A 15183-nucleotide genomic window follows, 5' to 3' on the forward strand; every position below is an offset into this window, starting at 1 on the left:
GATTTTTCTGGAACCTGAACTGGATCTGTTTTGCAACAGACTGTCCATCTAGGAAGGGACAGGGAACCAGCTTTTAACATCATTCACAGTTCAAACAGAAATTCAGTATCCCCCAAGCCTCGTCTAAAATTGAAAAGTGCCTCCAAAGGAATTGTTTGTTGCTTTGTTTGCAAAAAGTGCAAACAACACATCAGAGAAGCAAAAATGCCTTGGTGGATTGTTTGGCTGCACACTTAGTCAGGGTATATTGTAATGAGCCATATGCTAGCTTTGCATAGTATTATGGGGTAAGCCAGCTGCAACGAGCAGCTGATTAGTCTGGTTGGAAAAAAATCTTCATTTTCCATAACAGGGGGCCAGCAAAGGCAAGCATTCTGGCAGATACTGTCAACCCTCTAACTGCTCCTGTCATCGTGCTGTGGACCAGATGAAGTTAAGAGATCAAGAGAACCTCTGCTTTATTTTCATCCTAAAGGAGAGACCCCTTCTTAGCCCTGGGCATTTTTAATAATAACGGGTTTTATGAACCACAACCCTTTTATATTCTTGTGGAAGAGAATCCCACCACTCTTTCCACAGCTGCCATTCTCACTGCCACAGTCAGACTTCAGTCTTTTGCCATTCAGTGTTCAGCATTCAACACAACTGATGTGGCAGAAACCTCCTGTGAGCTAGGGAGTGGAGGTCACAAGGAGATGGGAACCTGATGAAGTGCAAGATTGCAAAAGTGGCAACAGGACTGCAAATGTCCTTTCTGGCCCAAATGCCATCTCCTGCTGTGGCCAAAAATTAATGTCTACACAGGGGTATCGCAAGAGAAGGTAAATATTTCCTTCAGATATCAGCTTTGAACAATTTGTCTCTGGGGGGCTTTTGAGAGTCAGAAGCGTTTTCTTTTTTAGATAAACCTCAGAGGAATTTTGTACTTTTTAGTACTTGTTGATCCCTCACTAGGACCCACTTATCTTCTGTCATCTACAGCAGCCTGGCTACAGAGTTTCATATCTAACTCACGCTATCTATTAATGGATGACCTGAAACTTTCTCCATCAGGAAGAGAACTTCTTTAGGTCTCATCTGTGCCAACTGCTGAATGAACAATTTGTGTGGACATCTTTGAATGGGTAAGCAATCCCCAGCCAGAAGACAGGAACATCAAAAGTTCTTTTAAGGTCTTTTTTAAAACTACCATTGCATGTGTTTCCAAAGAAAAATTACTGGCCGCTATCATAATCTACTACAAATGAATATAGCAAATCTGATAATAGAACATCAGTGACTCAGAATGAGTTTTTAGTGCTAAAACTCTAAGATATCTGATTTTTAAAAAAATTTTGTTTATTTGTTTGATTCCTAGAGAGGAACATAGCTTAAGGTTATCCCTTTGCATTTACATATATCTAGTGCTTTCAATGCTCTGGGTCATTATTACATAGAGACAGAACAGGGCAGAATGTATCTGGAACTATTATTTCAGAAAGGGTGAAAAAGAAGCCACGCAGCTGTCTCAGTTTTGGGTTGCCCAGATGAATTTGGTGTTTAAGTCTCTAATGGCAACAAACCCATGAAGCAGTAGTAACAGAGAGAGAGTTGGGAGCGATGTGGAAAAACCTAAGAGGCACCACATCTATGACTAAGATGCTTGATGTGCTCTCATAAAAAGAAAAATTCCCCACAGACAGGATTATTAAGAGTATTCTTATTTGACATGGTTATTAATGAGGAGGAGGAGGGAGCAAATTGTACATTAATGAACTTCACAGAGAATAATTCTCTGGGATGATCTCAGGGCTCCAGCAAGGCCATATCACTGGCTAAGTGGAGTGCAGTGCTATTGTTGACTGAAACCTCTAAACATTGCATCCAATCCTCTCCAAAACCACTGGCCTCATGGGACAGTGGCCTTTCATTGCCAGTGGGTATAACTTGTCATCACTGCCTCTTGTCCTGTTGGAAGGCAGCACTGAGAAGAGCCTGGGCTTCTCCTCTTCATTCCTTTCCATCTGGTTATTTACACTCATTGTGAAGTTCTTCCCTAAGCCTTCTTAGCTTTAGGCTAGACAGTTCCAGCTCTCAGCTTTTCCTCTCATGACAGATACTCCAGTTCCTTAATCACCTACATGGCTCTTTGCTGGACTCAATTTGGGAAGCAGCAGCACAAGAAGAGACAGCTCCCTAACAGCTGTTTTCCCTAGGCACAGGGCATTGTTGCAAGGTGTTGATATGTGTAAAGCCAAGGCTGTAACTTCTCTATGGTCGGAACTGAAAGCTGAATCCGAGGTATTATCTCAGCAGAAGTGTGGCAGGAACAGAGCAGAAGCATCATCTGGAAGGCAGCACCCCATGGAGGTGAATACAAAAAGCTGACAATTTTTAATTGCTGCCTCTATGGCAGGCAGAGCCTGGAGCTTGGGAGGCTGTAAGCAAGCAGGGAGCATAGGGAGGAAAATCCCCAGGCAGGAGTGCTGGAGGTCCCAGGTGAGACAGAGATGAGAAGTGCCTGGGGAATGCAGGATGCACACAGCAATTTGGGGCAGTACAATCCTGACAGGGAGACACGTACCACCTCCATCCCTGGGGTCTGTTCACCTTGGCTCAAGAGTCAGGGAGGAGCTGGGCGTTGATGGTAAAGCTCCCCGTTACTGGACAAGCTGGAATAAAGCTGTGGCTGCCAGGAAGTGTGGCTGAACTGGCGAGAGCGGGAAGGATGAAGGGAAGATGAGCTCCTAAACACAAAGACGTGTCCTCCACATTTTAGCTGAGCAATAAAATTAGACAAGTGCAGTTGGGTGAACAGCAGAAAGGTCCTGACATTTCAGAAATCCTTTGCTGTTTTGTGTTTAATCAATCTGTACTAAGCCTCAAATATGAAAAGAAGTACTTAGGGCAAAGGTGAATTTCATTTTAAGAGTAAATTGCTTTGATGATTGTCGATTTGCCAAGATCTTTTCAGCACAGAAATGGTATTATTTCCCAGGCTCCCGGCATGGTCCTAAAGGTCACAACTCACAACAACTCTCTTCCTATTGTTCTTACAATAAAAGCTACAAACACAAAGATGTTGCTGCTGCTTCTCAGTACCACTAGATAAAAAACGTCTCAACAATATAAGTTTTTTCATGTTCCTGGAGCTTTATTGTAAAGGTGTAATGAAAATGGACCATGAAAAACTCATTGCCATTTTGCAAGATGCCTATTTCACTTGGATTTATCTCCCTTCCCTTCTCTATGCAGTAGAGTTCATGCTCCTTCCCAAACCATTCCCATTACTTCTAAGTGAGAACTTCTGCCCCTTATTCACAGTGAAGTCTCTCCAAATTCTTTTCATGAAATACACTACAACTACAGTTTTGTGGAAACTGGTGTAATGGAGAGAGGCACGTCCTCACCAGGCATTTAAATCAAGAACAGTAAGATTTGTGTGGGTGCCGAACTGACCTCTAGTGGCACCTACACAATAAACTTATGTCCGTTTCGGTCTGTTTTTTTTTTTTTTTTTTTCCAACTATCGGCAGGTAGACTATGAAGTATCATCACAGAATATTCCACAGCGGAGGTGTGTCAGCATTTTGGGGTCTGCTGCGAACTGACAGAACTTAGGCAGCGCGCACTCTGTGGGTACAGCTCCCCACGGGGCAAACCGGCTGAGCGCACAGTGACTCCGCCGTGTTTGCTGGACCACACCGGACGGTGGGAGCCCAGCCGCTGCACGGACAGTGCCATCACCCGGGAACACCGCGCCAGCACGGACCCAGCGCAGCCTTCTCGCCAAGAGGTGCCAGCACCTCCCGTTCCCAAGAGCTGTGCCCAGGCGAGGCCGCCGAGGCCCATCCCCGCATGGCCGAGCCGCTCCGTGCCCCGGCCCGCCCAACCGCCGGTCCCGCCCGTGCGCCTGCGCCGCGCCCGCGCACTGCCGCGGCCCCGCCGGCCGCCCGGCTGGGAGGGAGGCGGCCGCCGCCGCTCTCCCGCAGCCTGCGCATGAGCGCCGCATCGCGCCTCCCGCCCTGCCCTCCTCTCCCTCCTCCTCCTCCTCCTCCTCCTCCTCCCGCTCCTTCTGCTCCAGCGCCGCGAGGGCCCGGCCGCCGCTCCGCGCCCCGCCCCGCCCCGGGAATGCGCTGCTCGGCGGCCGCTCGTAGGAGCTGCGCGGCGGGCGGGGAGCGGGATGGAGGTGGAGGAGGCGTTCCCGCTGGTGGGGCAGATGGGCCCCTATCAGGTGTACCTGTGCGTCCTGCTGGCCGTGCTCCTCCAGGTGAGAGGCCGCCCTTCCCGCCCGCTCTTGTCCCGAGGGGCAGCAGTGCCGGGAGGGGGATGCTCTGGGTGCGCTGGACAGCTGTTCCCAAAGTGCCGGGTGGATGTCCCTGCGGTGAGTGCTGCCCGCTGCGAAGCTGGTGTGGGAGGGCTTCTGCTGAGAGCTGCTGGTGGCACTAACAAGTCTTCCCCTCTGGGTCTGTCCTGCAGCAGCGTGCTGCGCTCCTGGGACCCTTGGTGTCGTGGTGACCTCTGCCCAAAGGCAGCGCTCAGTTCTGCAGAGTGAATTTGGGGCAGGCAGCTGATGCTCTCTGTGCCGCATTTCCTGGGCGGTTACACCTTGTGCCACTCGTGGAGCACATTAGGAGCTGCTCAGGTGAAGGGCTGGCTGAGGCTGAACTGAGGTTTCCGTGACCTGGACTGGAAGACGTGGACTTCTGTAAGAGGCTCTGCTGGGAATCCTGTGCAACCTAGAGTTAGTGGACTAGACTAGGTATTTCTAGGTTGCATGTGGCTTGATTGTCACTGATAAAGTGACAGGTGGCCACTGATACCTCTGTGTGCAGAAGCTCTCATGTAAGCAGCTGACAGGTGATGTTTGCTTATGGTGTTTTGATTTGCCCTGCCTTAACTCCTAGAATAGAGGGGCAGTGTCTCTGCATTAGGTATTGGATGAGGCCCTGCATTTTGGGTGGTCAGGTTTGTGAAATACAAAGCTGCAACTCTCTTAAGTTTCATGATAAAAGTGGAGTCCAAAGTAAGCAGTAGAGTGCTGGAAGAGAACATTCTTCTAGTGCTCTAGAAGAGACAGACTCTCTCTGGAGGGAGAGTTTCAGAGACTGCATGTGCAAATGATTGCTCTGCAGCTGTGTTTGTTGCCTTTCAGTTTTGATTCATCTTTGTGCATATTCCTGTGAGGACAGTGAAGGAAGACAAGAATAATACGTGTAGCGTCACAGTCACGTGTAGGACTGAAGTATGGTATGAATCTCACAGAAGTCTGCTTTACCCCATGTTAGCATCAAAAATTTCATTGTCATGAATTCAGCTAGGCTGACAGGTGCTGGCTTACTTCCACTGTGGAAATTTAATAGTTGCAGGAAGGAAGAGGGGAACATAAATGTCCTCCTTTCTCTGCTGACCCATATTTTGTACTAATCAAGAACTTTAGTCATGGGCTGTGAGACTGAAGATGTCTTCTCCTGGCAACCCCTACTTCCCCTAGACTGACCAAAATATTCAGAACCTTTATGAGATGACCAAAGAAAAGTGAGATGCCCATACCTGTTGGATGGGAACTCTATACTTGATTGCAAAGTTATGATAAACAGCAAAAGCTATGTAGGTTTCTATTTCCTTGTACTTTTTTTTTCTTTTGTACTGATTATACTTTCTTTTATAGCTGATTTATTCCTTAAAATTAGGCATTGATTGTTCTGCTGGCCAGCTGGCTAGAAAATGTATGTATTCACTGAAGATTAAGAATTAAGGAAGCAATAGTTACTTCTTCTAGTGCTGGTCATGTTCTGGAATGAACTGCAAACCATGACAAGTGCTCTGTGTTTCCAGAATTTTTAGTATGGGTCATCTGTTCTGTAATGTTTGTGTTTGTTTTGTTTTTAATGGATTAAATTGCATGGGAGAAATAAACAGAAGGATCTTTGCAAATCCTGGAACAAATTCATAATAACTGAAGAAGGCATAATAGCAGGTTAGCAGGTCTGCTTTTTTTCTTCTTATCTTTAATTCTTGAGCTGTGCCAATGAGTATCATTCTCTGACTGGTAAGCTTTCTTTACTTCAGATCATGCAGGCACAGGAGTCTGTAAGGAGTTTAGATGTGAAGCTTGTTGTCTTTTAGTTCATGAGTAGATGTGGATTTATTCATCTGGTTCCTGCTTGGGTGGTTGATTGCTTTTTGTGTTCCTTTATTGGTGCCAAGTTACATAATGTGTCACTGGGATGTGCGAGAGCAAGAATGAAGGCAGGTTCCACGACTGCTGTTAATCTTTTGTCTTGTTTATCATCCTTTGGAGAATGGACCTCAAGGTAAGTAATATCTCTTGTGTGTATGTGATGTAGAATGTAGATCAAGGTAATTATGGGCTCCTGTAGTGGATTAGATGCAGCACTTGGCAGCAGAATGAGAGCTCCTGGTAGTCTATATCACTGGCTGTGCCATGATTATTCCATTTTGTTGCTAGTTTCCCTGTCCATTTCCATGTGCTCCCTCAGCTGGCCTATATTTTTATGTTGGCCTGTTGATATAAAATTATTTCTGTATTTTTAAAGGTAAGAATACCCAATGCGTGAAAAATATTTGTCTGCTGTGTCCCTTCATCTTTGTAGCCAATATCCAGAGCTTAGACTGTGCTTTTCCTTCCCAGTTAGATTCCCAGCAGGTGCACTTGCTTTCCTTGTAGGCTTTTATGCTTTTGCATCTCTGCATGTTATTAATCTCCTTGAGTTTCATACTTTATAAGTATTTTCCTTCCTTTTAGTGTTTTTTTTTAAATACAAATTTCTACAGTAAGCTCCTTCCACCAGGTAGCCTTAGTGATACGCCAGTGTATCTGGTCTCCAAATTCTAATCACAGACATAGTTTAGTTCACAGAACTTTGAGTCAAGCTCTACCAAACACTTCTGGCTGTAGGGGTGAGACTTTCCACTTGAGTCAATTTTCAGGTACTTGATATGAGGAATGAGCTTACTGGCATTCTGGCAAAAACCTCCAGGTTGTTTCTAATTAGAAAAATGTTTTTTTTATGTTAAGTGTGAGTCTTGTGGTCTTCTTTCATCCTCCCTGATTTCTATTATTCCTCTGCTACCTGCTGCTCTTACACATTAACCTGCTGAGTTGTTACTATATCAAGGTATGCCCAGTTTATTCACTACCAAGTTAATAGAAATTTGGAAGATTTTTAGGCATATTCTGTAGCAATGGTTGCTAACTTTATAATGGACTAACAACAGCTGATGACAATAGAGAAATGCTTTTGCAAATGACATGGAATTACAGAAAGACTTATGTGAAGAATGTGAATATTGACTAATGATGTGAAATTAAGGCTGGATTAGTCTTGCATTGCTAGTGTATCTTTAAGAAAGTGAGGAAGACACAAAGGGAGCTGATAACTCTTAAAATACTTAGGACTTTATTTTGAGCTTTAAGTACTTGATACGTGTTGATTACTGGAAAGGTTGTCGCAACCTTTTGAAGAAATTATGCTCAAGTACTATTAAAGAATAGTCTTTTGGTGTTTAGCGTGTGCAGCAACATGAAACAAAATCACACACCTTGATCAGATGCTTGAGAGCACACACATACTTAAAAAGTTTCTTTGTCTCTTGTGGTTCAGCATATCTGGTTGAACGAGTCTGGCCTGTGCTGGTGAATTGGAGCTACAGGATTGCCCAAGCCCAAACTGAGAATGGAAATGTGCTCTTACTGTATTGCTACTGAAAGGCTTTAAAAAATGGTAAAATTTAAAAGGGAGTTCTTGTTTGCACAGCTGAAAAAGGTTTTGCTTTAAGTTGAGGAATGTGCATTGCACAGTAATATGGATAATTTCCAAGGGTGGTTGTTCCCATCCATCTTAGGAACTCCTTACTAACTGAAGGGAGGATGTAAAAACAGTTAAGATAGTTACATCAAGTTGCTTGAATTATACCTTTGCCTTAAACTGTGTGTGATGCATTGCAGCTGTAATGAGTGGTGTTGCTAACATCACTTTATTGTTGACAACAATATCATGTATGACTTATGTCATTACAGTATCCAGTGCAGAAAGATGGTTTTTAATCATCCCGTCTGCCCAAATGTTTTGAAGGAAAGCACATTCTGGGGCATGTGGTTTAGGTAAGGCAGATTAATTCCAAATCTCTAGAAATAATTCAGAAGAAATAATGTCTGTCTGCAGACAGCATGAAGATGTGATTACCTATGTATTCTTGCTTAACTGTTTCTTGACATTTCTTATCTATGCCCTGTACATAATCTACCTCTTTTAATGTCATGAGGCATCGCTCTGTAGTTGCAATGACAATAATGAAATACTTGGTCAATGAATCTTCTTTTAATACTTACATTTGCTTTTACACTTTACTTTGAACCAACCAGAATTGATCATACATTGAACAACTTAATCCCAGTCCTTGATGATGTATACTATTTGGACTTTATCTGAATAGGAAGAGCAAAACAATTTGGAAATGCGATGAACAATTTAAAGTTAAGAAAGGAGAGGGATATTTCACAAATGGCATTACAACTCTGCTATAGTGTGCTGCAGTTTTTCCGTGGGCATAATAACAGGTATGGTGTTTACCCAAAGTTACTTGCACTGTAACTTAGACACAGGTCAAGTACAAGTGTCTGTAAGGTAAGTGAGCAAGGTAGCAGATATAAAAAGAATCTTCAGAATTTCTGTGTAATAGTTTTTGCGTTTGATTACCTCAATGTTTGGGGTTTTTTCTCTATGTGGGAGAAGTATGAGTTTTAAGTCTCTCCGATTCTCAATGAAGCAGTTGAAGAGTGTGTGCCAGACATGTGCAACCACTTCCATGGAGGAGAGGTTTCAAATGTGGCATGAATATGGATATAAAAAGTAGGGACACAAATATTTTTCTTGTGGAAAGCTTTGTATCCCCATGTATTTTTGTGCATTGTATCTTACTCAGAACATGTTTATGCTGAAGGATGGTGATGCTTTCCATATAAATAAGATGAATGCTTTTAAAGTACATGCATCACTAAATATAAATCCTTGTTCTGATATAGCATACTCCTATTTGGGAGGACAAATAAATGAGGTGGGTGTGAATATGTAAGCTATTGATGCATAAAGATGTGCCACTACTCATTTAGCTAAGAATATTTCCATCTGAAAGTTGATGGAACTACTAAGTGAAGGCAAATCCTATCATTTACTTCAGTTGGATGGGGGAAATATTTCAAGAAAAAGAAGTAATTCTTCACGTGTGACATTTGATTTCAGTGGTGCTGATGAACAATCCTTTGTCTCTTTGTCTTTCTTTCAGATCCATAACTAATTTCCTTAAGAGAGACAATCACCTGCCTTTAATGTTATTACATTTGTAACCTTAAAAATATGAATGTGCCTGCTGCAGACACTCTAGTATTTTCTGCAGAAAACCCAAAATAACAATGCTGGGCTGTAACATGCCTTAGTAGCAGTGGGGTCCTTAACTCTCAGATATAGCGCAGAAGTCTGGATACTAACAATTGCTTTCTTACTGATTAATTTTAAAAAGCTAACTTGCTTGCTGTTTGTTTTTTTCAAAAAGAATCCCTAGTGGAGAGAAGTTAGGAATATGAAATCAGCTGCCTAAGCCTTCATCTTCCCTTAAAGTTATGTTGTTTCTTAATCAAACCAGTGCATCATTCTCACACATTTATGAGTAAATGCAAGAGTATGGTCAGAGCAAGCTTGGGGTAGAGAAGAAATGTGAACTGTAACTTCAAGACTTTCTCTTCCTTAGCTGTATCTGAACAGCAAAGCACATGCAATTGAGCTCATATTTAGGTGTTTTAAATGCCAGTTTCTGGATGTTCTTGCTCTTCTAATGGTTGCAGCATTCACTCTGACACTAAACCACACATTCTGTGCATGTCTATCTGTATAAACATCTCTACTCGGCTTCTGCAATTTAACTTACAAGGCTGACTTCAGCTTCTGTGCAGTTCAGTCCAAGAAGATGCCTGTTCAATGTGCTGTTGTGAAGACCTTAACAGGACTACTGCTGATGGGCATAGCAAGAAGCATGAGTTTTGGGACAGTCACAGAGCAGACATTCTGAAGGCTTACTAATGAGGGAAGGTAGCAGTGTTCTGCCTGTTTAAAAAGAAAAAAAAAAAAAAAAAAAGCAAACCAAAATCCAACTTTCCATTTTTTTTAAAAAAGGCTACATGGTGTGTAGAGTGAAGTTGTCAGAAGGAACTTGCTCTGTGGCTCTTTACTACAGCTGTGGCTGAATACCTTGATTTTTGCAGAGTCTTTAACAACAGGGAATGGAAGATGACTGCAGGCACAGTGTCAATAGTGATTGTCATCTTTGTATGGGCTGTGGGTAAAACCTAAATAAATCTTTTCTGATTATTAATAATAAAGTTGTTATTGCATAGTATTTGCATTGCAATGGTATTTGGACTCAGTGGGAGCCGAAGCAATCCCATCTTCTGCTATTTGCCTTTCAGTCTGGCAAATCTAGCCCATTTGTCCTCTAAGCACTCTTGAAATAGTAGCCTGAGAGTTAACAGGCATAATTCTACTGGGTAGCAAACACTATGGATTAAAAATATTTGTATTATGACACATTATCTCCCCTTCTTTCCTGCCCATGTGTACACACAGTCTATAACTTCCCATGTTTTGTAGGCAATAAATTACCTGTATTTTTCCACTAGCAATATCAAGGCACTCCTCCCTGACATGTCTCAATTTTAGAGGCTCTAAACTCCTTTCCTTTGGGGTGAGAGAATTAGTAGGTGTGTAATTGAATTCAGAATAGTTGTTTCCCACTTACATGAGATAGTTGCTCTTAATTTCTGGTAAAGTTTTGTGTTCTCAAATGTCTTTGTTATTTTAACTGGAGCAGTTAATATAACTACTTCTTTAAGACAACGCTTGTGTATTGTTTACATTAAGCACAACCTGTTTGCTTTTTCGAAGTGTTAGCCTGGTGGGACTGGAGTCCCTCTGGAGCAATAACATCTGTTTTCTAGGTCTTGCCTGTTTACAGTATGATCTGACTGGGTTTGCAGTTTAACGTGGTTAAATGTTTTTTCCTAATCGTGGTGGGCACAGTGTGAAAGGATGTTAAGAATTTGCCTTGGAAGGCTCGATGAAGGTTTTGAGATCCTTGTATAAAGAAAGATGGAGTGAGTTGTGTGTATAGCTTAATAAAACTTTGTGGTGTGATGTTGAGTTACTGGTATCTTAAAAATACATAAATACCAGAATCCTTTAACATATTTTAATTTGTAGACCCTTGACAGACTTCCTCCTGAAGAGGTTATGCCCTTTTACAGTAAATTTAAGAGTGCTGAAACAGTTATTTAATTCTTAATTATTTTTCTGAGCATCTTTAAGAAATAATTAATGGAATTCTGAGGCCTGTAGGCTGTAAGCTGAAAAATCAGTGGTTTAGCAAGTTCCACAATGAAACTAGAAAAACATATTTTTACAGTTCCGGAGCATCATGTTGCTCTGAAATAGTAGTAAACAGGGCACATTTTTCAGTTTAAAAAACCCCATAAACAAAACACAAGTAGATCTTAATTGCTTATGCTCAGACAGGTCCTTAAAATGAATAAATAAATGCAAGGAGCTTATACAAATGTCAGCACTGTCTTCTAGTTTGGATATTTAAACAAAAACTTTGGAAGCAATAAATTACCAAGTTAAGTACTTTAGCCAAGGATATGCTCTTCTTATAGTTTTAGCAGAACTGCCTTTCTGATACCAAGATGCTCACCCAATATTCCTTGGCAGTGTCCCAAAATGTCATGCAAAGATGAGGACTTTAATCTCTTAATATACTGCCTGTGACTTTTTTTTAGCCAACATGGGCTGGAAAGTACAGAGAGAAAGAGGGGCAGACAAAATAATAATACTTGTGGAAGCAGGAATAAATTCTGCCTGATACTTGTCAGCCCACAGTTCCTGCTTTTTTTTTTTGCCAGCAGTTGCTGACTTTTTTTCATGTTACCCTCTAATATCATTGGGATGGTCCACTCCTGGGCTGCTTTGCATTATATTCATACACTGGAATAGGAATTTACAGCACTTCTTTGCTTTATTCTTTTCGAAGTCCTTTTCCTCATAAGAAGAGTGGAGTGGCACTTTTGATGTGAAAATATGTGGCAGGTATTTGACTAAGCAGTTATGGCACTTGATTGCACAACAATGTAGTTTGACTTCCTTAAATGTTCCTATTGAAGCAGAGGTAGCATTAACAGTGCTTTTTGTAATTTTGGTTCTTTAATTTACCAGTCTGTGAGCTTTCTTTTTGCCTTGTGTTTCTAAAGGCATAAAAATAACACTTCCAACTTGATTATTCATGTTCAGAGACATGTCAGCCTGTAGTGTGAGTGAGGGTGCAGTGTTCTTGTGGCTCTGTCAGACAAAGGTATGTACACAGGAGATATTGCAGAAAGCTTGTACAATGAAGGTATTTGCTTTTCAGACACCAAACACGTGGAAAGTAAAGCAGCCTTTGTCTGTGTATGGCAGCAGTCACCTGGCTCATGGACACCCAGGCTGAGCAGGAGCAACAAACCCCTGCTGCTGCCACTGTCCACCAAAATAACACTGAGCATGAAACAGCTGAGAAGTGTGTGGGTATTTTGAACAGGAGAGGGAAGCTAGAAGGGCATTTTCCACAAACCTGTAGGAGGTGAGGCTCTAAGAGTTGTAGTCTTCTGTGTTTGTCTCCATTGTGGATGTTACAGAATTTCTAGAATGCAGTTATGTAAGGTTTTTGGACAGAGTTTGGACTTTATGCTGGGAATTCTGGAGGCCAGCAGTTTCAGGCTTTAAAACTCTAAACTGTGTGGGTTTTGTCTATTTCTCTGTGGAAACCCTAAGTTCTTTCAAAATATATCTCCGCTCTGTCATTGGTAAGTCAGATGCAATAACCAGCAATGGTTACATTCTTCATGGGGAGTATTTCCTGTCAGAGTGGGTCTGGGCTTGCTGAGGAGCTGACATGTCATGTCCTTCTGCACATGGTGATTCTTCACTTTAACTATAACAGCTTTTCCTTCTGTCTTATGGTGTTCTCCCTCTTCCCCTTCCACCAGGAAGGGAAGGATACTTTAATGGAGGAATGTGTTGTCAGCAGCAAATAACAATATTGCAGCAAGAAAAAGTTGTAGGGCTTATTTACATAGGAGCTATTGAGGAGGAAAAAATAATATGGATTTAAAGCCAAATCACCCTTTGGAGATGACTTGGAGCACATGAGATCATCAGATTTTCAAAAATGAGGTTGCCCTCCAGCTTTTCAGCTGCTTGTCATGGGTTCAGAAGAAATTGCTCGAATCCTGAACTGTAATCATCTCTTTATCAAAAGCTTCTACCAGAGCAAGGTCATTCATTGTTCTTCCTTAATTTCTGTCCTTCCTCAGGGTGCAGTTTTAATGTTTCTGTATTCAAAAGGTCAGAAGTTTCTGTCTTACTCATTATTTTGTTCGGCAATGAATGCTTCAGCTGCTACTTGTCTAGAATGACCAGGCAGGTTGGGAATTGCTGATGAGCTGACTAAAAAAGGTTGAAAACTCCTCTTCCTAGAATTGAAGTCTTGCTTTTGTTTTTTCATTTGTGCTTCATAATGGGTAAATTATGAGGTCTAAAAGAGTTTCTTAAATTATTTTTATGCTCATTTCACTATACACAATGAAACTTCAAATTCATTCTCCCCCTTCCTTGCTAGTCTTATTGGAGATTCTATATATTTCTTGGATGTAGTTTATTATGAAAAGAAAAATCCGAAAAGCTGGTCACTTCTATTAATATTATTTTTAAGCTAATTTCAAAATCTGTTAGTGAAACAGCTTTGACTGGCTAACTAAAATCCCTTCTACTTAGCAGGGAATGTGAAAGTTTACAGATTACTAGGGCATTGCCTTTTAATAAATTCCCTTGCATCACAGTCTTCTAATTTAGGCAGACTATAAAATTTTAACCTAGAGAGAATATTAACAAATAGAAGAAACCTCAACTAACGGAACTCTAAGCATCTCATCAGCAATGATTAGGAGCTTGTGCCTTGTCCCCCTGTACTTGGTATTTATCTTGATTAATACAGATCAGTGCAGGGAATTTGGTAGGGAGCTGTTAACATCCATATAGAACCAATTAAAACGTTTTATGAACAGGAACTAAATACTAAATGACATATATTTGACTTCATTTGGGTTATAGAACAAATGTAAAATGAAGGGCTTTGTTTGCCACAGTGCATATAATGTAGTCATTTTATATTTTATACAATTGTTATATAACATTTCTATTTGATTTGTTACTGTTTTATGTTGTTCACCAGTCTGCACAAGTATGTTGCTGTTAAGTGCAAGCATTTAGAATTCTTAAGGGAGAAATCTTAAGATTCATTAACACAACTCTAACTTAAATGAAAACTTTATTTTGTAATTAAGTGTGGAGTTTCCTTCACCATGTTTTTAAAATCACTTTTAGAAAATGTTTCTGACCTTTAGAATTGTCAATGAATTTTGGGGGGTGTTTTGTGGGCTTTGTTTTGTTTCCACAATGAAATTAATAGGATTTATTGTACCTCTTACCCAGAATACAAGGCAGGTGCCCACTAGAAAGGAGAGTTTTGTGTCAGCAATGACTCAGTGAACTTGAGTATAGAACAATACTCTTTGATAATATCAAAACACATCTCCATCTTCATATGGTTTGCTGATTGTACAGATCAATTGAAAGTGTTTCTATCTTTACGATATCCTTAATTGCTGCACCCAGAAGGATGTCAAAGGCTGATTGTTGGGCTTTTTTATTGGAAAAAAAAAAAAGTGTAGTGTTCCTGCATGTGCCTGTAATTGTTTATTTTTTCTATTCAGTTTTCTGTAGCTGGTTTCACCTTGTGCAAAAATGAAGAGTGTTGTGTTTTCCTTCTTGAAACCAAATACCTTGAGGATTTTGTTTCTTGATCTACTTCAATTATATGCTTATTATTTCACAAGACAAAAGCAAGGATTTTATCAGTTAGTCCTGGCACATACTTGTCTGAGTGAGTCAGTGTAGGGGGATGCACCACACATCATGACCTGTAATTCTCATTCTCTAATTTCAAGCTCATTCTTTCATTCTCTAATTTCAAACTGTTCTTGAGAGTATTGTATCCACACATCCCTAGCAACATGGTCACTCAGGTTTTTAATACCTC

The 15183-nt window shown here is 41.2% G+C and overlaps 1 protein-coding gene and 2 long non-coding RNA genes across 5 annotated transcripts in view; 2 read left to right on the forward strand and 1 right to left on the reverse strand.

Moving 5' to 3' along the window:
• Window positions 1-4328, reverse strand: part of LOC110480708 (uncharacterized) — a 37746-nt gene extending 33418 nt beyond the window's left edge. For both annotated transcript variants that reach the window (XR_013339455.1, XR_002467145.2), the window contains exon 1: window positions 4220-4328. This is a non-coding gene — a long non-coding RNA (uncharacterized LOC110480708). The remainder of the gene's footprint in view (window positions 1-4219) is intronic.
• The window catches only part of SLC22A15 (solute carrier family 22 member 15), a 34563-nt gene continuing 23452 nt past the window's right edge, over window positions 4073-15183 (forward strand). For both annotated transcript variants that reach the window (XR_013339453.1, XM_021548849.2), the window contains exon 1: window positions 4073-4249. Coding sequence is in view for 1 of the 2 variants with exons in the window: in XM_021548849.2 (XP_021404524.2) it covers window positions 4163-4249 (87 nt within the window). In the remaining variant the exon portion in view is untranslated. The remainder of the gene's footprint in view (window positions 4250-15183) is intronic.
• On the forward strand, window positions 5614-9221 carry LOC144245882 (uncharacterized). The gene is made up of 3 exons (XR_013339454.1): window positions 5614-5959; window positions 6190-6296; window positions 8024-9221. It is a non-coding gene; the product is annotated as an uncharacterized LOC144245882 (long non-coding RNA).

The sequence above is a fragment of the Lonchura striata genome, chromosome 2, assembly GCF_046129695.1.
Source record: "Lonchura striata isolate bLonStr1 chromosome 2, bLonStr1.mat, whole genome shotgun sequence".
Lineage (NCBI taxonomy): Eukaryota > Metazoa > Chordata > Aves > Passeriformes > Estrildidae > Lonchura > Lonchura striata.